The sequence below is a fragment of the Plasmodium fragile genome (assembly GCF_000956335.1).
Source record: "Plasmodium fragile strain nilgiri unplaced genomic scaffold supercont1.46, whole genome shotgun sequence".
In the NCBI taxonomy this organism is placed as follows: domain Eukaryota; phylum Apicomplexa; class Aconoidasida; order Haemosporida; family Plasmodiidae; genus Plasmodium; species Plasmodium fragile.
The window spans coordinates 1-23,417 of record NW_012192626.1 but is presented as its reverse complement, the minus strand read 5'-3'; the positions used below and the strand labels follow the sequence as shown (position 1 = coordinate 23,417).

General features: G+C 42.0%; 8 protein-coding genes across 8 annotated transcripts; 3 read left to right on the top strand and 5 right to left on the bottom strand.

The window, feature by feature from the left end:
* Positions 1-1,229: 1,229 nt before the first annotated feature.
* Positions 1,230-2,202, top strand: AK88_03761 (uncharacterized protein; the record flags this gene model as incomplete). The annotated part of the gene is made up of 4 exons (XM_012481371.1): positions 1,230-1,305; positions 1,459-1,626; positions 1,741-1,869; positions 2,054-2,202. 4 exons carry the CDS (start codon positions 1,230-1,232, stop codon positions 2,200-2,202), a joined length of 522 nt encoding a protein of 173 aa, XP_012336794.1.
* Positions 2,203-3,839: 1,637 nt separating this feature from the next.
* On the bottom strand, positions 3,840-6,347 carry AK88_03760 (uncharacterized protein; the record flags this gene model as incomplete). The annotated part of the gene is made up of 8 exons (XM_012481370.1): positions 3,840-4,441; positions 4,623-4,660; positions 4,812-4,875; positions 5,042-5,121; positions 5,273-5,334; positions 5,506-5,544; positions 5,681-5,742; positions 5,873-6,347. The coding sequence occupies 8 exons, from the start codon at positions 6,345-6,347 to the stop codon at positions 3,840-3,842; spliced, it is 1,422 nt and encodes a 473-aa protein (XP_012336793.1).
* A 1,649-nt stretch (positions 6,348-7,996) lies between these two features.
* AK88_03759 (uncharacterized protein) lies at positions 7,997-9,834 on the bottom strand (the record flags this gene model as incomplete). Its single annotated transcript, XM_012481369.1, has 3 exons — positions 7,997-8,661; positions 8,902-8,976; positions 9,153-9,834. 3 exons carry the CDS (start codon positions 9,832-9,834, stop codon positions 7,997-7,999), a joined length of 1,422 nt encoding a protein of 473 aa, XP_012336792.1.
* A 1,698-nt stretch (positions 9,835-11,532) lies between these two features.
* AK88_03758 (uncharacterized protein) lies at positions 11,533-14,367 on the top strand (the record flags this gene model as incomplete). Its single annotated transcript, XM_012481368.1, has 1 exon — positions 11,533-14,367. The coding sequence occupies one exon, from the start codon at positions 11,533-11,535 to the stop codon at positions 14,365-14,367; it is 2,835 nt and encodes a 944-aa protein (XP_012336791.1).
* A 225-nt stretch (positions 14,368-14,592) lies between these two features.
* AK88_03757 (uncharacterized protein) lies at positions 14,593-16,707 on the bottom strand (the record flags this gene model as incomplete). The annotated part of the gene is made up of 1 exon (XM_012481367.1): positions 14,593-16,707. The coding sequence occupies one exon, from the start codon at positions 16,705-16,707 to the stop codon at positions 14,593-14,595; it is 2,115 nt and encodes a 704-aa protein (XP_012336790.1).
* A 1,428-nt stretch (positions 16,708-18,135) lies between these two features.
* AK88_03756 (uncharacterized protein) lies at positions 18,136-19,020 on the bottom strand (the record flags this gene model as incomplete). Its single annotated transcript, XM_012481366.1, has 1 exon — positions 18,136-19,020. One exon carries the CDS (start codon positions 19,018-19,020, stop codon positions 18,136-18,138), a length of 885 nt encoding a protein of 294 aa, XP_012336789.1.
* A 1,097-nt stretch (positions 19,021-20,117) lies between these two features.
* Positions 20,118-20,735, top strand: AK88_03755 (uncharacterized protein; the record flags this gene model as incomplete). Its single annotated transcript, XM_012481365.1, has 3 exons — positions 20,118-20,305; positions 20,431-20,492; positions 20,617-20,735. The coding sequence occupies 3 exons, from the start codon at positions 20,118-20,120 to the stop codon at positions 20,733-20,735; spliced, it is 369 nt and encodes a 122-aa protein (XP_012336788.1).
* Positions 20,736-22,194: 1,459 nt separating this feature from the next.
* AK88_03754 (uncharacterized protein) lies at positions 22,195-23,190 on the bottom strand (the record flags this gene model as incomplete). The annotated part of the gene is made up of 1 exon (XM_012481364.1): positions 22,195-23,190. One exon carries the CDS (start codon positions 23,188-23,190, stop codon positions 22,195-22,197), a length of 996 nt encoding a protein of 331 aa, XP_012336787.1.
* Positions 23,191-23,417: the final 227 nt, after the last annotated feature.

Genomic DNA, 23,417 nt, shown 5'->3' with positions numbered 1-23,417 from the left:
CCTGCAATTTTAGCTAGTTCCACACCGTACAGGTCTCACAAGTAAACCTTTTCCCTCGTCGCACCTTTTTTTTTTGTTAAAAAGAATATAAAACCGGAGTGAATTGACCAGCGGTGGAGCAGCGAAGAGGTAAACAAGGCAGAGGAAAAGAACCAGGAGGTGTCAAGTGCAACACAAAACAGGTAAACACAACGAGGGAAGCACACAAAAAGTGTAACGTGAGAGCTGAAACACACACGGATGAAAAATATAAGCAACTGTGAAAGAGGAATGTATGCCTACATTATTACATACAAAAGAACAGAGTGCTTCATAACAAAGTGGTAAGCACACAATATTTAATGACACCAACTGCACATTCATTTTCATCCCAGCGCAGGTAAAAGTTAACACCTATATGCAGGAGCACGGAGGGGGGGATAAGCCTACATAAACGCAAAGCAGTAATGGGGCATGGTTAAAAAAGATGTTATGGCACCCCCCCCTCCCCTTCGCCCATTTCTATACTGAACCATGCTACACTCCATATCTTCGCCTCCCTCCCCCCCTTGACATTTTCTTTTGCACAAATTTTGTGCACCACCGCTCATTTTGTTTTCCCCCCTTTGAATATTTCTAATTAGAAAAAGAACGCCTTGACACTTGAAGGAAAAAAAAAAAAAAAAAAAAAAAAAAAAAAATGCAAGAACACAAAACAAAAATATCAGCAACCGAGCACACAAACAAAACAAACGAACGAACTGCATTTTTCATTATCGCCGCCGGAGGGTGTGCTTTCACTACTGCAGTTGGAAAGGCACACAATCGTTTGCCATACTTAACGGAAGTAACTAACGGTTAACCTTTTGTAAACCCCGCGCGTGCATCCTGAGTTGCACAGATTGAAGGATTGGTGGTTAAGTCTCATCGCTGCACGTGACGTACTTTTAGTCGCCACAGAGAAGCAGAGATAAAGACATCCAAAAGGAAAAGGCGCTACCGCAGAGGAAATCTCTCCCACAAAAAAAAAAAAAAAAAAAAAAAAAAAAAAAAAAAAAAAACGGCAAGTGTACAATGAATCAGCAGGCATCTCTGAGCAGAAAACAGTGCGATTTTACGAAGCTGTAAGTTTCCAAAGGGGGGTGACGCCCTGCCTAGTCACATGCTCGTCCATTCGTTCGTTCGAGCCTGTGTGTGTGTGTGCAAATTTTTAACATTTTTCCCTTTACCCCTTTTCTCACCCAAGTATTATGGCTGGGTATGACTTGGAGCTGAACAATGGCAGCACGCAGGACTTTGACGTCATGTTCCACGGGCCCAACGGGAGTATGCAATAAGCACAGGGGGGCGCTTGTCCACCCGTGGCGTGACCCATATATTACACGCATGCGTATATCTACACATATATATGCATGTGTCGGCCACCTCTCCGTGTGCTCATTCATTCCCCCCCTTTGTCACGCCCCTCTCTCCAAATAGCCGCTTACGAAGGAGGAATATGGAAGGTTCATGTAACCCTACCAGATGACTACCCATTTGCTTCTCCATCAATTGGTTTTATCAACAAGCTATTGCACCCAAATGTGGACGAAGCTTCCGGATCGGTGTGTCTGGATGTGATTAACCAGACATGGACCCCCTTATACAGTAAGGAGAAAGGCGCGCACTGGGGAGGAGCCGATCTGACATCTCCCCGTACCTCGCCACTACACATCGCAGCAACCACCACAAACGTGACCCATCCACCCCCGTCTACCGCAGGCCTCGTGAACGTTTTCGAAGTTTTCCTTCCCCAGTTGTTGACCTACCCAAACCCATCAGATCCCCTCAACAGCGACGCGGCGTCCTTGCTCATGAAGGACAAAAATATATATGAACAAAAGGTGAAAGGTACGTCGCAGCAGTGTGCCACGCATACAGCGTTGTTGTGTTAGGAGTGACTCCCAGTGGAGGAGTATCTAACTCAGCTCACCATCGTGCCAGTTGGGTTGAAGCAATTGGTCCCTTTTTTGTGTTGGCGTCCACACGTGCATAACCGTCCATCGTGTCCTACCCACCCACCGCCACCTCGCAGAATACGTCAAGCTGTACGCAAGTAAAGACCTGTGGGAAAGACAGAAAAAAGAGAAGAGCACGTCCAATGTTAATGGAAATATATCGCCAGTGAGCGAGCTTTCCTACGTCGACCAGGAGGTTCAGGACATCGACTTGGACAACCTGTGACGAGGGCGGCCCTCCTCCCACCATGATTATCACAACGATGAATAATTACCATTATGATTATTTTTTCCCTCCATTTTTTACGCGTCTTATTATTATTATTTTTTTTTTTTTTTTTTTTTTTTTTTGTGTGTACCTTATTTGTAAAATATGAATTTCTCAAGAGGTCAAATATGAGAACCTCTGGGGTGATGGGCGCGCGTACGCCTTGTTATGCGCCATGTGGAGGTGCACGCCTGTAGGTATACTCACACATGCACAGACACTACACTACGCCTCCGTTGCACATTCCAGTGTGCAATGAACGCACAACCGACGCCATGACCATCACCTACCATAGTGTTATATATAAATATATTTTTATACGTATGCGTGTGTGTGTGTGTGTATGTGAATGTGTGTGGTCACCTACGCACCCCGTTTTTTCCCCAAGGGAAAAGAGAGAGATATGGTTGGAGCAGGATGAAGAGGACCCTTTTTTTTTTATGCCTTTCTTATCACAAGTAAATGGCACAAAGCGTTCCTCACTTTTCAATGGTGCTAAATTTCTTCTTTATGCACCCTACTTGGTACTACCCTTCCTCCGTTGAAACAACCATCACACGGTCGTAATAGCCCAATCACGTTCAAAATTATGATGCATGAAATTTTTTATTTGTAAATGTTTGCTTATGAGAACGTGAGGGAGGAAGGGCAGTGGGGATATTGCAATGAAAGAAAACTGTTTTTTTTTTTTTTTTTCCACTTTGCACTTTTTTCTTTCTTTCTTTTTTTTTTTTTTTTTTTTTAAATGGCAACTCCCCCCCCACTTTTTGTCCAAAAAGACAATTTTTTATGCACAGATAAATGTGTTTTACAATAAGCTTGAGATTAGTGGCACTTCACGTTATTGTGTTCGCAGGGGAGGTGCTGCTTCAAGGGTACTTATGTGTGCTCACCGCTGTACATGTTACTTCCGTGCGAGCGTCCACCAGGGCAAAATTTTTTCCCCAAATTAAATTACACTTTCCATTTCCCAACTGGGGAGCTACTTCAAACTACAAATGTATCAGCTCATCAGAGTTGCCTCAGTTTATGTAACCCCCCCCGCGCAGGCGTTCTACTGTCTATACACTTACATGATGGTGTTTTCGGGGAGGCACTTTTTGTTTTTTTTTTCTTTTTTTTCCTCCCCCGATGAAAAGTGCTAGACCGTTGCAGCAACCGCCTGTCTGCTTTTTAACAAAGGCAATGTGCGTACTCCATGCTAAGTTCATAAAGAGTTTCTACAAGACGCTCTCTTCACCCTTTGCAAAGGGGAAAAAACAAAAAAAAAAAAAAAGTTTGCCATTGCGTGGGAGATTACTCCCCGCCATGCACAAATGCAACGGAAGGTTGTGTGTAGAAGGATCCTCCTCTTTCGTAAAAATACGAAAAGGGTGTAAAACCAAGCTATATGCTGCAAGTACCCATTTTGATACATTTTCGAAATTGTAAATTTACCAAGCAGCTAGGCAATTACAATGGATGAAGAGAATTTTGTGTGGAGGACTACTCTGTTGTAGTTACAAGGAAGAGTTTTCTTCCATCCAATGAGCAGGTGTTTTTCCCCATACCTGAGATGTAGGATTCGCTTCTCCAATTTGCTGCATATTACCCCTTTATGCTAAGAGGGGTCCATTGTAAGTCCCCCTCCGACGGCCATTACTACTTCCCCTCGTTGTCCGTACATTAAGAAATGAGCTCTTAAAATGATCATCCTCTTTTTTGTTTCGTTTTTCTGGCCTACTTCTAACAAAGCCTATTTGCAAATTGTCCTTGTCGAAAATGGTGTAGTAAGATTTGATAAATATTTGTCCCAGTGTCCATCCTTCTATGCGACTTTCATCCTTCTGTTCGTCTGCTTGAATCCCCAGGACGCATTCCCTCGTCCAGTTCTCCTCATTCAAATACTCAATGACGTAGTCGTTTGGCGACAAAACCAATTCGATGATGGCCGAACCTTCTATCCCTTCAATTCCCCTGGATTTCATTTGAAATACAATATAAGGGAGCTTGTTTTTATCCTCACAAGAATTTATTTTCAAATCGCTTAGGTAACCTTGCATTGTTTTCTTCGGGGCATATATAAAGAACGTTCCTGTATCAACAATGGACTTTTTCCCTCCATCGTGAAAACCTTCGTACTTCACCACAACATCGTCCTGGTCCCGCTTGACGTTCACATCTGGCGCGTATTCCTTTCTCACTCCTACGATGTCGACTGGGAAAAGGGGGGACAGCGGGCGGGGGAGAAGCGGGACGCACATAAACACGCATGCGCACATAACGTGCATGTCTGCGCATCATCGCTCCAACTGCTGCTCAAGTGAAGGGGCTGCAAAATGAAACATTCTCGACACTTCCCATGCGATCCCCTTCACTCGAACTCCTCCTTGTCACACTTGTCCAAAATCCCATCTCGGTCGAAACGGGGCTCCACCTGTCCCATATTTAACGTAGAAATGAACAGCGGCAAATGGAAAATTGTAAGCAAATGGGTAAGCATATACACACGAGCATATGTTGGCAGCCCCCAGCGATGGACCCCCAAACTGGGGAAGTAGAAACTTTTTGTGGAGAGCGCCACTCACATAACTTCCTCCTCCGGTGATCTCTTCAACCGGTTGTCCACCCCTCCGAAGCTGATGTACCCTCCTGCAGAAAAGAAGGGATATAAAAGCGGTAAATATTTATTGCCCATATGGATGAGGAAGCAAAAGGTTTAGACAGCCAAATAATTCATGCTCAGGATGGATCCAGCAGAACGTTCGCTAGTCAACGTTTGCACCTGGATGGTGACAGGTCAGGTGCCAATTCATACCTGTGTCGGATAGGTAATAACCAAACTGGTTCTTGTACCCCATCTGTGTTAAGATGTTTTCGTCCTTCAAATGGTCCAAGCTGGGAAGAGTTAAGTATAGAGGGGTATCCGTTTATGCGCATGAGTGAGCGCGTATGATTACGTATTTGTGTGATAAGCGCCAAGCTGTGCAGGCACTGAAGGGGCACGAGATTGGCTACCCCCCGCGTGAAAGCAACTAATCCAACTAACAAGGGCTTCATCCCGCGCTGCTTCGAATCTGCGTTCTCAAATCCGAGGCCTAAAATACCATCCTTGGGGGGGGGAGTACAATCAGGCAGGTAATACACAAAGTAAGGGGGAGGGAACAAATATGCACAAAGGTAACTCTGCAGCTTAGTGTAACGCTACGAGGAAATACACTCGGAAGATATCCCCACCCCATACATATGAGAAGGTCATTTCCACTCGCCATGTAAATTTACCCACTTAAATTCTTCTAAGACGGGTATTTCTATCTTCGTCTGTAAGGTGTATGATCGGGGAAATTTTGTGGGTTAACTATTTTTTTTTCTTTTCAATACATATGACTATCCTTAAAATGGCTAGTAGACCACGACGATGAAGCAGTCCGAGTAGGTCTTTTTTTCCACCACGTACAGCAAAGGCAATGTTTGTGTTCGGAACGGAGAGATTTGCGCCTAACTTTATGGTGTCGTATCCTGCACAAAGTTTGGCATGACCCAGTGTGGAGATAATCACTACACATTATTGTATATAAATAGAGACAGAGTAAACAACGGTAGGGCGCATTAACAACACACTTGTGTAGACCCAACTCCCTTGGCATACCGTCAAATCCGATGACCTGCCCACTGAGATAGCTAACCTCCAACAACGTTGGCAGGCCCTCCTTGCTAAATTTATTTCTAAATGATTTGGTGCGCTTATATTTTTTGTGAAAATCGGGAAAATTGTCTCCTTTACAATTTTCGAATGGAATCCAAAACTCGGTAGAGCCCGTGTCGAATAAGACATTCATCACATTTTCTGACTTTTCTCCTACGGCCACTTGGCCATAGTATGTTGTCATTTTTTTTGCCGCTATGTCTTGCTTGATCAATTTGATTAAAATGGGGTTGTTCTTTTGGTTGATCATTTCTGAGGGAAGATCAGCACGCGTACCATGTGGAGAATCCTTCCGCACTTTGTCTACCCCATGGGAAGCGACGTAGAGGAGGCTTCCCCGTCCATTTTTTAAAAGGGGCGACGAAAATGTATTTAACCATATGTTCAGGAGGCACAAGAGGCCAATTCGCGCAACCATGTTGGGCGTCATCTTAAAGTTGCTCACAAAAGGGGGGCGAAAAGGAAAAAAGAAAAAGAAAACAAAAAAACAAAGACACACACATACATATATATATATATTTATGTGTGACCCTTGCACAACGACAGAGAAATGCCATAAGTCCCCTTCGATGCAGACAACAAACACAGCAAAAACAGTTTTAAAACATTCGTATTTACCCGCTTAACTAAATGAGAAAAAAGTTCATTCCATTTTACGACCCATTTGGACTCTCCTTCCATTTCACCTAGTTTTTAACCATTGTCCACCCTCAGACCGTACATCATCGCCCCTTTTCCATTTTCCCATTTGCGCGTTTTTTATTTGCGCTTAGTGATTTTTAATGTCTTTACACTTGAAAAAAAGTGTGCATTTTGCCTGAACCGTACAGGTAAAACGTGGGGGAATGGTAATATTATCATGCCGCACAAAAAAAAAAAAAATCCTGTTTGCATAGGTGTGATAGAAAGCAACGACATAAAATTACGTTTTCCTCATGTAGACGACGTGATTGAATTTTTGTTTTATCCTGTGGAGCGGTAGGTAAGCTTCGAAAGGATGTTGCTCCCATGTGAAATGGACAAGTGCAGTTCTCAACGGGCGCTTAAATGTATGCCTATTGCGGAGAAAGGGGAAATGCAACAAGGTTGGGAAAAAGGAAAATTCTTCGCATTTACCCTTTTCCTGTCTCCTGTAATACTAGTCTTTTTACCCTATTGCTCTTTTTCACTGTTATTAAAAGGGCTAAAAAAGTTGTCTTAAAAAAATGCCGATAAAATTGCATAAAAGGGGGGTACCCACCATAAGTTGCATGATAATACACATGAAGGGTCACAATAAAAACAAAAAATGATGTATGCCCACATACCGGCATACTTACGTGAACATATAGTGTTAAAATGAGAAAAGAAAAAAAAGAAAAAAAAAAGAAAAATGAGTATATATGCCTACAAACATATTTTATTTAAAAATCCTCGTAATGTAATATGTGAATAAAACATTTTAATTCAGTTTGTTTTTAAGAAAGACACAAATGTGGTGCACAATTGGATTTTTTTTCTTTTTTTTTTTTCTTTCCTTTTTTATTATTTTTTGTTGTCTCCTTTTTTGTGCATATTTGCATTTGTCAGATTACAACTTGAATAATTTACAAATTCGCAAATAAGCGTGGGCAACCGACGGGGTTGCCAAAAATGCTCACGGCGGGGACAGGGGGGTCCACGACGTGACAGGAGAATGAAGAGATGAGTGAAGGATTGAGTGGCTGCAGGCACGCAATTATAACAAGAGGTGTAATAAGCGATACAATAAAAAAAACTGAATTAGTGATTAAATTGGCGACCAAATTGGTGGCCACATTAACGACACGTTCGCAGCCCAGTGCATAACGGAGTCGGAGATGGGGGGCGGGGATCTGCCGCGAGAAAGGCAATGAATACGTTTTAACGCAATTATCATTTGGCACAGGGCATCAACCCCGCTCATACGGAAAGGTGCTACTCTGCATGTTTTTTTTTGCCTTACCGCCTGCCTCCTTCTCCCTCTCACCCTCTATTGAAAAAGGATTCATTTGACAAGTATACGTAGATAAGAACATATGGAGATGGCGTGTTTGTAAGACCCACGCATCATGCGGCCGGTGCAACTGCCTGCTGCTCTTTGTTCTCTTCACCAGGCTGTTCTTCCATAACGACCTGTTCGTGCTCAGCACTCCACTTGATATTTTCATCCTCCACTTTTTGCAAACGCTCATTTATTGTGTTCGCCTTGGTGACGAAGTTGTTGTACCCTGTCACAATTAGCTGGTTGTTAAAATAAGCTTCGATATTCTTTCCCGTAATGGCCACAAGGGACCCAGACGTATTGTACAAACTACAATTATCAAATATTAATTGGATGTCTTTAATAAATTCAGTTGGCAATCCGTATTGGCCCTTTTTCAATTTTGTCTTTACACAATTAAATGACATTGGATTTTTTATAACGTCGTAATAATCTGGGCAATTTTGTTTTTTCGCATCTACTAGTTTTTCAAAAATATGTCCCCCTTCATACTTGCTTAGACTCTGAATTATTTGGTTAGCTAAAAGATACCACTGCTTGTTGAAAGGATCATTTGAGTGATTCACTTCTACGTTTGGTGTGGTCGTTACGTTCCTTGGCCATAAAGCCACGTCAGGGAACTTCCTCTCAAATTCTTTTAACTTTATCAATGGCGCATCCACCCACAGCTCCGGGTCTTCTTCCTCTAGCGGCCTGTACTGTAACTTGTACTTCTTGCGCAAAGCGTTAACTGTTAAGGGAGAGGCACAGAAAGGTATGAAGAACGGATAAATGCAGATGCGGTAAAAATAAAAATAAGAAAAAAAAAAGGGAGGGGATGTCTCGAGGGTGAACAAAGAAAATGCACCACCCAGAAGACAATTCTCTGCTTAAGATGGTGTATACCCCCTCTATTCTCTTATACACAAATAGCACGCTGTGCATACTAGAAGCGGATGAGCACTTCTTGGAGGTCACACATTTCTCTTACCGTTATTGTTGGGATCCTCTGGGGTGCTGGCAATTGCATTGTTCTCACTTTTTACAATCCCTCCTTGGGCACCTGCTGCGTTTTATTTAAAAGGGGGGGCGGGGAAAAAAAACGGGGAAGCGAAGAATGAGATAAATATGTGCGTAAAGTTGAAATGCAAAATGTGGCAGACACGTTTTGCAAGCATTGTGGTGGCTACACACAGGGGAAAATCGACGAACGAGATATTGCGTCCACTCCTGTGCACTTACCTGTGCTGGCCGCCTCCCCAGAAGGCTTAGTCAGTGTCTTGACATTTTTGAGCAAGTTGATAATGTTGTTGTGCCCATTCCCCTTAGCGAACGTCAAAGCGGTTCGCCTCTGCGCATCTTTAATGGCGGGGTTAACCCCGTTCTCTAGCAGACACTTCACCGTGTCGTACCTGCCATCCCTGCACGCATAAAACAAACAAGTCTGTTTATTCAAATCGAGTAAGTTAGGGTTGGCCCCTTTCTTTAGTAAAACTTCAACACATTGAGTCTTCCCTTCTCTTGAAGCATAAAAGAGGCACGTCTGCCCAAAATTATCTGCGTCATTTGGGTTACAACCCTTCTCAATTAAATAAGTACACAAATTCGTATGCCCTTCTCTGGCAGCATAAAACAAGCAAGTCTGTTTCATTAAATCTTTGGACGTGGGATTGCAAATGGCAAATCGTTCAATCAATAATTTACATAGCTCCACAGACTCTTCATCATTCTTCCGAGCAGTCACGTAAAACAAAGGAGTGGAGTGAGTCTGTTTATCCACAATTTCTATTTTGCTTTTATATTCTCCATTGTCATTAACTTCATACTCTTTATAATTTTCCTCAAGGAATTTGAGTACATTGTCAAGGGTGTCTTCTCTTATGCATTTTATTAAGGGTAGCGTGTTAAAGTCTTCCAGTACCATTTGTTACTATTCTGTGGTGGGTGTGTGTGCGGGGGGGTACACGTGGTGGGATCGATCACGGGTGATCTCATCCGTCTACTTAGGTGCAATTTACACGCAATCCTCGTAAAATCGGGGTCACCAACACGGTTGAAATGGTCTAGCGTGGATGCCTCTGGTGGGATGGAGAAGTTACTTGAAGCATGCGCTTCTTCCGCTTAGTTATACGTTATGTGGAGATCGTGTAATCAAACCCTTTTGTGTGTTATAAACAGTAGGGTGGTGTATGGGGAGGGGGACTGCAAATGATGATCTCCGAAAATATACGCAAGTATAGGTGAAGAAGGAGCTGAGCGGGGAACAAAAATATGCCTGTAGAGAACAGTAGGCACAAATTGCTTGGAGGAACGTAAAAAAAAAAAAAAAGGAAGAACAAAAAGAGCAATTAGCCAAAGGCGTAAAAACAAACAGGAGGAAAAAAAAAAGGGGAAGGGGGTTGAGAAAAAATCAAATAAGAAAGGGCTTCTCTTCATAGCAACAATTTATTTCATGTTTTAAAAAATTCAAAAGCATTTTTTTTTTTTTAATTTTTTTTTATCTTAAAAGTGCGAAATTGGCAAATGGAAAAAAAAAAAAAAAAAAAAAAAAAAATCACCTCTCACAAGGGACTTCCCCGAATTAAATAGAGAAAAAAAATAAAACGGCATCTTATTTGTCGCATAGCCAAGTGCAGTTATTTTGCATACCTTTAAAAATGTATGCCTTACAATTGTATGCACGTTTTGCTGTAATGGGCCAAGCCCCTTTTTTTGTTTTTTGTACCAAGTTTCTCAAGCCACAGGAAATTCGACGTACATGCGTGCGCATGTGCTTTTCCCATCACGACGGTACGTATTTGTATTCACTTATTTTTTAAATGCCCCCCTGGCAGGGGAAACGCCTTTCTCCCTGCGCATTAATTTCGTCGCTCTTCCTCTTGTGACGAAATGTTTTTCTTCAAAAATTTAAGCATAGGCAGGTATGCGAAGGTTACGTGTACAAGTACGACGTTATTTATTATATAACATTTGCATGCGACGTGTATTTTTTTTTTTGTGTTTTTTTTTGTGTCCCCATTGGAGGAACATTTGGCCTCTGGGCCATGCCACTTTTTCCCAGAAGAAGAAGTGGTACATTTCATTCTCCTGTATTTTGGGAGAAACGTCCAGGCATAACCCAACGTTTCCCACTTGACCAATTTGCCGTAGCAGTAGGAAAAACAACATAAAAAAAAAAAAACTTGGGCATAGTTTCAAAGCGAAAATCGCTATGAAAGAGAAATAAAGTTGCCTACCCCCCACCAAAAGAAAAGTTCTCATTTGACAACAGAGCGGAGGAAATTCTGCAGCCAAGGTTTGAGACCCCCCGATTGGAATCAGGAAGTCCTCTCCGTCTGCTCACTCTGATGAGGCTACTTATACTACATGTGGGAAGGCGCATGACGCTAAGAAGTTCTTTAATGTAAGGGTTTCTCTCTTTTTTTGCCCGTCCGCATGGCATATGTATGTGCGTGTAGCACCCCTTTTTGTTTTCGAACCTACGACGGGTGGCTCTGCCCAACGTACAACCGACTGAACGGCACACCGCTTTTCATTTTGTGCCGAACGTGGAGGTGTACCCCTGCGTATATTCTCCACATAGGGGAACCATTTTTTCTGTCGAGTCATTTTCTAATACACCATGAGGATCCAAATCAAGGGAGGCATATGGAAGAACTGCGAGGATGAGGTGCTGAAGGCGGCCGTGATGAAGTATGGCCTGAACAACTGGTCCAGAGTTGCATCCCTTTTGGTGAGGAAGTCAGCCAAGCAGTGCAAGGCCAGGTGGTATGAGTGGTTAGACCCATCAGTGAAAAAAACTGAATGGAGTAAAGAAGAAGAAGAGAAACTTCTACACCTGGCCAAGCTATTCCCAACACAATGGAGAACAATTGCACCCATAGTAGGAAGAACAGCCAAGCAGTGTTTAGATCACTATGAGTATCTCCTGGATGAAGCCGAGGGGAAGGTGTACGACAAGAATAAGAATCCAAGACAGTTAAGACCAGGGGAAATAGATCCTGCACCGGAGACGAAACCTGCAAAGGCTGACCCCGTGGATATGGATGAAGACGAAAAAGAAATGTTAGCAGAAGCGAAAGCAAGACTTGCTAATACCAAGGGGAAAAAGGCAAAAAGGAAAGCGAGAGAAAAACAGTTAGAACAAGCTAGACGGTTGGCATTGTTACAAAAAAAAAGGGAATTAAAAGCAGCAGGAATTGTTTCCACCACAACGGGTTATAAAAAAAATGATAAACACAGAATAGATCATGTGAAGGAGATTCTATTCGAAAGAAAACCTGCCAAGGGATTCTTCGATGTCAGTGAGGAACAGTCGCTTACACACTTTGAAGATAAAAAAGAAAAAAAATTTAAAAGCATAAAATCTATGGACGTGGAAAATATAAATGACGTAGCAATGGGTGGTCCGTACGATGATCCAGGGGCAGATGCGTCGGGGAAAAAAGCATCGTCCAAGGGAAAACGAAATAATGAAGAAAAGGATCTCCTTTCAGCTATTGAAAATTATGACAAGCAGTATAACGAATTAAGTCACCTCAGAAAAAGGGTACGCCTAAATTTACCAGAACCCATTTTAAACGAAAATGAATTGGAAGAAATAATTCAAATTAATAAAGAAGCTAGCTCGTTCAATGAAATTATAAAAGAACACAATGAAAAGAACAATCAAAACGGATTAGGCATTAGCAACATTCTTCCAAGTGTGACTAGCTCTCCTTTTATTTTAAACGACAGGGATAAGTTTTCATCCATCGGAACCAACTTTTATAGCAAATCGATTGCCTTCTCAAGCAAATTAGATTTTGGCATACAGCAAGCTGCACAGAGCATTATAGCAAGAAACATCAACGAGCCCATCATTGGGGTGCGGGACTCCATACAAATGCAGCAGCAGGTGAAGCCGCACATGAAGCAGCAGGCGAAGCAGCAGGAGAAGCAACACCAAGGGGACGAGGCTGAAGAAGAATTGCGTGAAGACGACGGGGATGACGAAGAAGAGTACTCCCCGATGCTTCACGACGAACCGGAAAACATTGCCCAAAATGTACAAGCAGTGAGAGAAGAAATAGAAAGCGGAAAAACATTAAATCAAAATGAAAACGCCACCAAAGAGAGAAACCACTTAAAAGACAAAATTATAAATGACATTAGGAGCAACCAAAAAAATGCTAGTCTGTATGCTCACTCGTTAATATCTTACAAAATTGGAAAAAATGAAAATTCCGTTTGCGACAGGAATACTCTGCTCAGCGAGTTGTACGATGAGGACTACGAAGAAAAAATCGACAGAGCTAAGTTGCTCATAAAATCTTCCCTAGCACATTTGCCAAAAGAGTCCAACGTCATCGAATTACAAATTCCAGAAGACTTAAACGAACAGGAGTCGCAAATAAATTATGAACATGTTCAGGTAGAAAAGGACATGCAAGACATCGCAAAGGAAAAAAAAATGGAGCAACTTAAAAAGGAACAGGAAAGGTTTAATAGCCAAAATAAAGTTATTAGGTGGAATTTGCCAAGGCCTTATTTCCTTCCACAAATGAACCTAACCCCATCCATACCTCTCCCCACCACTCCCGAGGACGCCACGTCCAAGGAGGTGGAAAATGCCGTACGTAACGAAATGCTCCTCTTGATCAAAAATGATATGTTTAATTACCCAATGAAAAATGGCACGCCCATTCAGAAAAGGGTCCACCTGTATGATGTTGACAAGACGTACATGAGGATGGCCCTCGAGTTTGTTCAAGACGAGTTGCAAAAAATTACGCCCCAACAGGACAAAGGGGGGAAGCTTCACGGGGAAGAGGCAAATGGGGTGAAATCCTCCAACGAAGAGAACGACACCAACGAAGCCAACACGCTGCCCACCCTCCAACCACGCAAGGTAGAAGCATGGGCCAAAATAAACGAGCAAGTCCTCTACTGCCCAGCGAAAAAGGCCTACACTTTTATCGAGCGCATGAGCGAACGTGATATAAAGGAGAGTTACAAACACACATGTGAAAAGCTCAACAGCTTTATTCAAAAAAATGTTGAGCTCTATAAAAAAACAGAAAACAAATACGACATATATACAAAGGGTTATGAGCAAAAAATTAAGGGTTATAAAAAGTCCTTCGATTCACAATTCAACACGTATATAAATTATTTGAATGAGAAGGACGCGCTGAGCGCTCTGCATGAGCGCGAGAAAGTGCATGCCCGTGAACGCATTCGGCAGGAACGAGAAGAAAATAAAAAGGAAATTGAGTACCACAAGTCGCTCCAGCGGCTGTACGTCGAGCTGCTTGAGGACAACAAGCGTTTGCGGCATGGCGACCCACAACCGGACCAAGCGGGACCAAATGGGACCACACCGGACCAAGCGGGACCAAACGGGACCAAACCGGAACAAAGCGCAGTGGCCCCCAGAGCCAACCGCTTCTTCCCTTTTTTTTTTTGTACAATTTGACCTTCTTAACAAACTGCACGTGCGGATGCCCCGTTTGGAGCACCGCGCGAACCGACCAGGCGAGAACTACTCACCTGCGTAAAGACATAACTTTGTTTAAACGGTGTAGATGATGCGAACCGGGGAGTCACACCATGCCGGATGGCAGCAGTAGTATATACACATATATATATATATATATACATATAGGGTGTGCTCCCCGCGGTTATATACTTTGTCCCCCTCTCATCGATCGCGCTTCCTTCCCGAGCGCATAAACCCACAGACACAGTTCTTAACCCCGCACTGGGGGCACTTGGGTTTCTTCAAAAGCTCCGAATACTCTTGCTCTTCACCAGAGGAGTAATCAATTATGGCACGCGGCTGCGTATATTTGTACACATTCATAAAATAATCATCCCCTTGTTTGCTCTGTTCTCTTTGTCTCAAATTTGCGACAATGTCTTCTTCTTCATACTCGTTGCCCTTATTAGTTTGGCTGCTGGGTGAATTCTTGCCACTAGGCTTATCATCTACTATATATTTAGAGTACATGCCGACTTGCCTCTTCTTCTCATATGCATTGGCTGTGAAGGAGCTGAGTCTAGGGTTCATTTTAACCTTCTTATTCATCACGTCCTTTCTTATAAGTACATTTCCAGCATCAGTTATTTTAATTTCCTTGGGTAGATTATCCATGTTATATATATGCTCAGTGTTTGTGTAAAAGGAGGTACTTTCTTGTTTTCGTTTTACACCTTTATATAAATACTCAAGGACTCCTCCTTTTTTTTTCCTTCCTATGGGCGCCTCACCGCTGTGTTGATCCGTCTCACTATCGTCGTAATACACGAGGCAGTTCCCATCTGTGGTGCCCAAAAAGAGTTGATTTATGTGTTCATTAAAATGCGTGCATATGATACCTGCTTGTTCGTATCGCCTCTCATGCACCAAATTGAAGACTTCCCCGTACGTGTCATAAATTCTTAGTGCACCTTTTATGAACTTTTCCGGTTTGTTCGAAGAAGCAGCTACTTCGTTTAGGAACTGCTCCATGTCTTCATCCCCCTGATATACCTTCACATAATTGTTGGTATATGAGTCTGCTCCCTTCTTCCCTTTCCGTTCCTGCATTACGTCATTCTTTCCATGAGCATGTTGGTCGCTCCCCCCTCGGTCTGCTACAGCACGCTCATTTATATGCATCTGATCCATCACCACTTGCTTCTTTTCCTGTGTGCCCAGCACGAGGTACCGTTCGTCACTCCCACAAAAAGACATGTTACTGTTTTTAAAAATGGTTGGAACGCCTTCAATGGTTTTAATGCACCTTTGTAAGTTCCTCCTATCCCAATACTTAAAGGTGTTATCTAAACCTCTTGTAAAAAAAAAGTTGTCCCGTTTTTTGCATGTTAAAATGTCTACAACGGAGTCGGAATGGGAAATGTCCCTACTGATGTGCTGCTTAGGTTTTGGGCTATACATATAATCATTTGACATTTTATTCCTCACTTCTAGCTGACCATTCTCACACCCCAAGATGATGGAATTTCCATCCCGCACAAATTGACAACACAGGATATTATTTTGCATCATGTTTTTTTCATTCACCACTTTTATGCATTGGTGGTGCACTAATTCTTTGTCGATCCCGTAACAATTATTTTTTTCTAAATTCCAAATTCTAATAGTACTATCTAGGCTTCCACTTACGAAGATGTTTTCATTACATGGATGGAAGCGACAACAATTAACATTTCTCGTGTGTCCCTTCGTTTTATTAACATCGGTAATGTACATGTCTCCCCTGATAGTATTTTTCACAAGCGTCCCTGTCCGGTCATATACATATGATTTATTTCCATTGGCCACCAAGATTAGGTTACTTGTTGCATCTACTGATTGAATAATGGACCCTTCTGCTAAGCTGATTAGTTTGGAACAACTTTTTTCCTCCCTGTTCATACTCTGAAATTCATATATGCGTATGCGGTTGTCATTGCCCGTCAGTATGAGGCTACTTCCCTTTCGTACTGTCTTCAGGCCGCTTATATTTTTTTTGTGCACATGCAGGACCTCTTCCTTCATTTTAGCAAAGCGGAGTCCTGCTTCGCTTTCTTCATCGCTTCCTACGGCGCTTTCCTTGGCGTTGGCCTTGGCGATCCCATCATCACACCCATCTTCGCTCCCATCATCGCTCCCTTCATGGCTCCCTTCATGGCTCCCTTTTGAAAACTCATTGAACTCATCCGACTCGGAAAATTCATCGGGGTACTCGTCATCCCCCACAACATCATCATTTTGGCCGCTCAAATCTGCTGACCTTCCGTTTGGGTCTTTCCCCGCGGCGTTCTCCTTCATGGCTGGGCAGTTCTTCGTAAAGGGGTGACTCTCTTTCGCTTGTTTCTCCTTCTCAGTTCAAGAGTTAGGGATCGACTCCCCTTCCGGACTCCTTGTTCTTCCCTTAGCACGGCGTAAATGTTGAGCTCTGATCGCGGGTTCTTTTTGTTGCTCTTTTTTTTTTTTTTTTTTTTTTTTTTTTTTTTTTTTTTTTTTTAAACTATTTTTGTTTGGTCTAAAAAAGGACAGCCGAGGGGGTCTCCGCAGGCGAATCGCGCGCCCCTTCGTGGTTTTCGCACCCTGTTTTGCTATACCATTTTATTATTTTTTTTTTAAGCGCAGCTGCTGCTTGCGCACTCGCCGGAAGTTAACTCGCGTCCCTTTTTTTAAAATTTGCATCTTGCGCTTTCAATTTGTCCCCCCTTTTGTAAAATTCCATTTTTTATTTTCATTGTTGTGGGAGAACGCTCCCACTGCATAATTTGAACAGGAAGGTATTGTCAACCGGAATCCCCCAATGGCGGATGGAAAATAACCTGCACGTAGCACTGCTCATTTTGGTTCTCTCATTCTTCCATCCTTCACTTTTTTATATGCCATTTGTGGCCCCCCGTTTCATTAAGCAACAATGTTCTGTAAAGCTGATTTGTGTTCTTTTTTTTTTTTTTTTTTTTTTTAAGACGAAGAATGGATCGGGCTGCCACCACCTCCCCTTTGGGGAGACATAGTCTAATATAGTAACCCGAGGAAGTGACCCCTGCAACAGGAAAACCATTGTCCAAGTGTATAATTTAAAATTTATATAAAAAAAGGGGTCTCTCTTACGAGACATACACAAATCATCATAGGAAACAATTTGATTCTTTTCCTGAGTGGACAGGAAAGTCCATTTTGCTGGATCATCCAAATGGAATGTTTAATTGCTCGGTTGGAAAACCAACCAAAGGGAGGCGCCGTTATACAGATCAACAGCTGCGTCACGCGATGCGTGTACTAATCCCAAACGACATAACGGCCCAGCAAGGGCAAAAATGAATGGCAATTAATTAGGGAGTATGTAGGCTCAGGCGAGTTAATTAGGGATCAGTTAATTAAGCCGCAATAAACTGATCGGCGCCGTGCACCCATACAGTGCCCACGCGCAGAAAAAAAAATGTTCTTAAAAAAATGAGCGCTAACATTTAATTAAACACATTTAAAACAATTTGACAGTGGGTCGGGAGGACCTTTAAAAAATGAAAACGTATATGTGGGTGGTGCACGTGAATTCATTCCGTGGGTGTGTGTGCTTGTACGTGGAGCAAGGTCTGGTCGGGCTGCACCAACTCGCTACAACTCGCTCGAAGACGCACGTCTAGGACTCCTTCTTGAGCTTAATGCGTCGTTTTACTGTTTGGTAAACTTCTTCGATCAACGGCTTCCATTCGCAGCACTGCACATGGCGCTTCCTCAAGGGTGGACCCCGCAGAACCTCTGGAGCGCTTGGCTAACCACGGCGTCATTGTTGGAGGGGCCAATATACTTAGCACAGCTCTTGACCTTATCAGAGGCATTACTGGGGGCAACAGAAGTGGGCACTCCTTGCAGCATTTCAATGTCGTTCTCGCCATCCCCAATGACAAGGGCATTATTCAAACTGATGTTATAATTGTCGCAAATCTTCTTCACCCCTTCAAACTTGTTGGTCTTCTGGTGAAATAATTCAATATAATACATAAAAGTATTTGCTACGTTAATTTTGTGAGCAAATAAATCTTTGCAGGATTGAAAAATGGAGGACATGTTTTGCTCATTTAAACACATGAGCACTTTATACACCTTCAACGTTTTAAAAGTTTCTTCATTAATAATTTTAGGAGAGACACTTTCAACATTCATGTAATTTTTAATTTCTTCATTTATACTGAAGCAGAATGTTTGGTCCGCAGTATACCAAATACAGTACTGATCAAAATTTTTTTTTTTTGTAAAATTATGAATGTCCATTTTTAGCTCATCACTAATAACATGGTCAATTATTTTTTTTCCATTTTCATCATACGTTATACATCCATTTAAATATATTCCTGGAAATAATTTTAAATCGTTTTTTTTTAATTGTTCCCCTATGACTCCTTGTACAGAGAATACGGGTCTCCCTGTAGCAAGCACAATTTTAATTCCTTTTTCCTTTGCCTTTATTAACGTTTGCATATTTAGTGGGGATAATGTATTGTCACTGTTAAGCAAAGTCCCATCTATGTCTGTGAAGAGGATTTTTATGTCATTCTTTAAGTTTTCACCACTTACACTTTTTCCCGCTTGGTCTACTATGTCCAACATTTTCGCTGTCATTTTTTGTGATACTGCTAATTTACTCTTCTTCGTGGTGCAATACTTTCGATTCAACAGAGTTGTAAAGGACGCGCGGGGTAGCGACGCTGCGTGCGGGACAACTCGTCTATACAGAAGAACTAGCATGTAATGTATAAAAATGACGTGAACAGTAACACACCCACAGCGCTGCCAAAAAAAAAAAAAAAAAAAAAAAAAAACTTCGAGCTATATTTTTACCGCCAAAAATGGAAAGTGGGGGAAAAAACGCTGCCCTGCGTGAGAAGTGACAATGAGAACGTATGTAGACAACCGCCTATCACACACTTCAATTATGCATACGTATGCACATCTTCGCCCTGTGGCCTTTTCACCAAGTGGTTCATTATTTTCACTAAGGGAGCAGTTTTCTCGGGTTAATTCGTCAAGCTATTTCCTCATACCGCTTCCTTCCGCTGAGTTAGCTAATTTTAATTTTTTTTTTTGTTTTTATGCCTCTTAAAATAACAGGCGATTTTTTGAACGCAAAGGCGAACGGAGAGTATTTTTTTTTTTTTTTTTTTTTTTTTTTTTTTTTTTTTTCCTTGTGGACCATTCAGAGGAGAAACGATTGTGGGGAGCGTTTTTACGCGCGGCTGTTATTGGCGCCTATTGTCGACGCATGTCCGTTTGCAATTAAGGGCACACGATATCATACTCACGCATGAACGCGACCGCGGGTGAGCATCCACACCTGGGTACATAACACATGTGCGACCATTTTAAAGTGCCCCGCTTTTTTTTGTCCCTGCGCGAAGTGGCCACTCCATAGGGCGCCTCTCAAATCGAACACTTAATTTATTTGTGGCGCTTTACTAATTTAAAAGGGAGACCATCTTTACAAGTGCCCAAGCCAGTTTTATTGACCTCTTGGGGAATTTTTCTCCACTTCGCCTTTGGGCCTTCGCTTTCTCGCGCATGTAACTTGTGGCGCGCGTAACCTGTGCGCGGAGGAATTGCACTCCACATTTGTGTACTTCATTTGGAGTGTCATTTTGTGCATCACACTTTTTTGCGCTTCGTTTTTTTTTTTTTTTTTTTTTTCCCCTCCTCACTGGCCAAGTGTGCCCTCTTTCAACATGGTCAAGCACAAGGACTACAAGAAGAGCGACTTAGTGAGCATCCTGTCGTCCAACGTTAGCAAGGAGAGGAACAGAGCGGTGAAGCTCCTGAAGAAATTTGAGCCCCTCCCGAGGAAACACCTGGATAGCAAATTCGACCCCAAAAGTGCAGTTGTGCACAAATACAGTTCTTTGAAGGCCTTCATGTAAGACGAAGGATGATGCTAGAGAGCACATTTGGTCCTCCTTGTACTCAACATCCATGGTGTATAATCTTCTTAAAGCCCCACACCACATGGCTCTTTTCCTGGCTGTTCTCCTACCCCTACAGGTGCTGGAGGTGTGACAAAGTGAAGCAGACCAATGTGAAGGTTCACTGGGACACCTCAGAAGGTAAGAATTAGGAGCGATACATAGAATTGCTACACATAGTGACGCAAAGATGGAGAGGCATGTGTGTCCACCCCTCATTAGAAACCGTACACCGTTACCTTACACTCACCAACCAACCTCGCAGGACTCAAGGTCATATGCATCTCGTGCCATGGAAACCTCCTCGCAATGAAAGAGGTGGAGAAAGTCAGAAAAGAAAATAATACAAACAAGGAAATTGTAAAAAATTTGAGCAATATGTAGGAGGCAGCAGCTGACTCTGTGTGTAACAAACATTGGGGACTGCTCGCCGTAGACAATCCAGTCCATCCACCTTTGTGTTATGTCTGTCACATGGCCATTCATCTTCAATTCATGTAAGAAAGTAAATAGCGCTGCTAGGAAATTTGCATTATGGTAAAAAAAAAAATATATATATAAATAGAGGAAAGATAATTGTACACTGCATGGTGTTAAATATGTACGAAGAATAATCTTTTTTTTTCATTTTTTTTGGCGTCCTTTTGAGCATTTGTGTTTGTTTCCATTCGTCTCTTTTCTTTCTTTTTTTTTTTTTTTTTTTTTTTTTTTTTTTTTTTGGTAAACTCAGCAATATAAATAAGCCTACATCAATTTTGTTCCTCCAAGTATTTTTATTTAATCCCAAATGGGGAAATTTCCCTACTACTAATGCTCCACCATGTGTGTAAAGCTCCTACCAACTGTTGTTACTCGACTAACGTTGCGCTGTTTGAACGCACGAGCGAATATGTACAAGGGGGAAAAAAAAAAAAATATTCCTCTTCCAAAATTGAATTCGTGGCGTACAGATTTTTTCCACAACGGAATTTCACAAAAAGACAGGACACCGTTTTCAAAGGGTGCAAAAAACTTGTTAGTGCAGGAAAATAAATTTTCGAACTTACTGGACAGGTTTCCTTTTTTTGTTTTACATTACATTACGCATAAAACATTAAAGAGAAATGAAGAAAAAAAAAAAAAAAAAAAACAAGAAACGATTAAAAAATGCGGACATGTTAATGCACAAAGGTACGACGGAATACAACGGACATAATTCTATTTCCCATGGCGCGTATTGCTAGCACGATACAGTGCTAATAAATCGGACAAACATATGTGGTAGAAACAAAAAATTAATTCTGAACTTCAAAAATTAATCCCTCCTTCGAAATGAGAATATACTATATGTGACCAAGGTCGGAGGGGCCATATTACTCCCTGGTGTGTTTTTTTTAAACAATTCGTACGTCACTTGACGGGGTGCCACTGCTAGTGGTGTGGTGCATAACAAAATTGGCCAACGACTCATCGGATGGTGAACTGATGAACGGATGAACTCATCGGATGATCCTCGGTAATTGTGCTTGGGGGGGGGGGGAAGCCAGGCGAAGCGTCCCCCAGTCCGCAATGCGTGAAAAGGTAAGTCATCGTTTCGGCTTCTTAACACATTCCATGTCTCCATAAAATACTACACAAGGCGCTTTATTTAAAGTCCGCCTTTTTCCTCTTCCAAATAACAATATGAGAATCGTTTTCTTATGTTATACATCCTGCGAATCTAGATCCGTGGACCTGCACAAAAACGTGTATATATATATGTGCACAAGTTCAACATAAGGTAAACATCCTTGCACCCCCACTGCCCCATTATATATATATATATATATGTGTATATATATATTTATTTACAAAAATTGTTACATCATCTATTTAGTGCTCTAAGCCCAGAGATGGGGACACCACCTGCATATCCCATATCACTATGCGAACCTAAGCCATATCCTCGGCTCCCGCTAGAAGAAGAGCTATAATGTCGAGTAGAGCTGCCAATGCCTTGCGAATAATCGTTATACCTAGAGTAACTAGATGTACTTGGTCCATCTGAAAAATTCGAAGACGAACCAACACCACTTGGGGAGGCATCTTTATTTCCAACTGTTGGGTATTTTGTAGGGATAATTAGAGGTTCTATATCTGAATCTAAAGTTTTGAACAATCTGTCCTGTCCATATATACCTATATCTCTTCTGCTGTCATAAAACAAATTTAAACTGGAGTCACCACTTCCGCTGTTCATGGAATTAGAAGGTCCACTTTGAACTGGGTCACTAAGTGGGGAGTCATCCAAGGCATCTTCCAACATCAGAGGTCGGTACTCATTATCATCCAAATTTTGTCTAAATATAGAATCAGGGAAGTCACCTGATTTTAAACCTGGTCCATTATTGGTATTATCGGATACGTTGCCAATACTTGAAAGATCCCTATTACTAAAGTTCTGTGTGCCTAATCCTGCATAGCTGGGTTGGACGCTCACCTTGGTTATAATCTCTTCGCTATCCCCTTTAATCTCAATATTGGCATCCTCAGATTTATTCAACAGTGTATCCTGTTCTTCTGTTGTCTTGTTTTCTGACTTTTCAATTTCCTGTACGTTTTCTGATTTTTTTTTTTTCTCATTAATGTACATTCCTAGGCCTACTCCACCTGCTATGGCTGTTGCTAGTGCCACAATGGAGCCTATGGAATACAAGGCCATTTTCTTCTTCTTGTTTTTCTTCTTCTGCAGTTCCTGGTCAATCGACTTTAATGAATCCACTGAAGCCGCATTGACGTACCTCCTTTGCGCCAGACATGGTGTGAAATAGTACAATACGACAAGCGATTGGAAGATAAAAAAAGCGTTGGATACTTTCATTATGGGAAGGGGGTGGAGATATGAAATTTGAATTTGGTGTGGGTATAATCTTTTTAAAGGCACTGGCGGATAAATGTGCGAGGGGAAAGTGCGTGCAAATTTCGCATACGCGGCTGCGAGTGTTTTTTTTTGTGCACGTATATATGTAAAAAGAGAAAAACCCTAGGAGAATTTAAAACTGGTACCACTCATAAATTATAATTAGGGAATTTTTTTTTTTTTTTTTT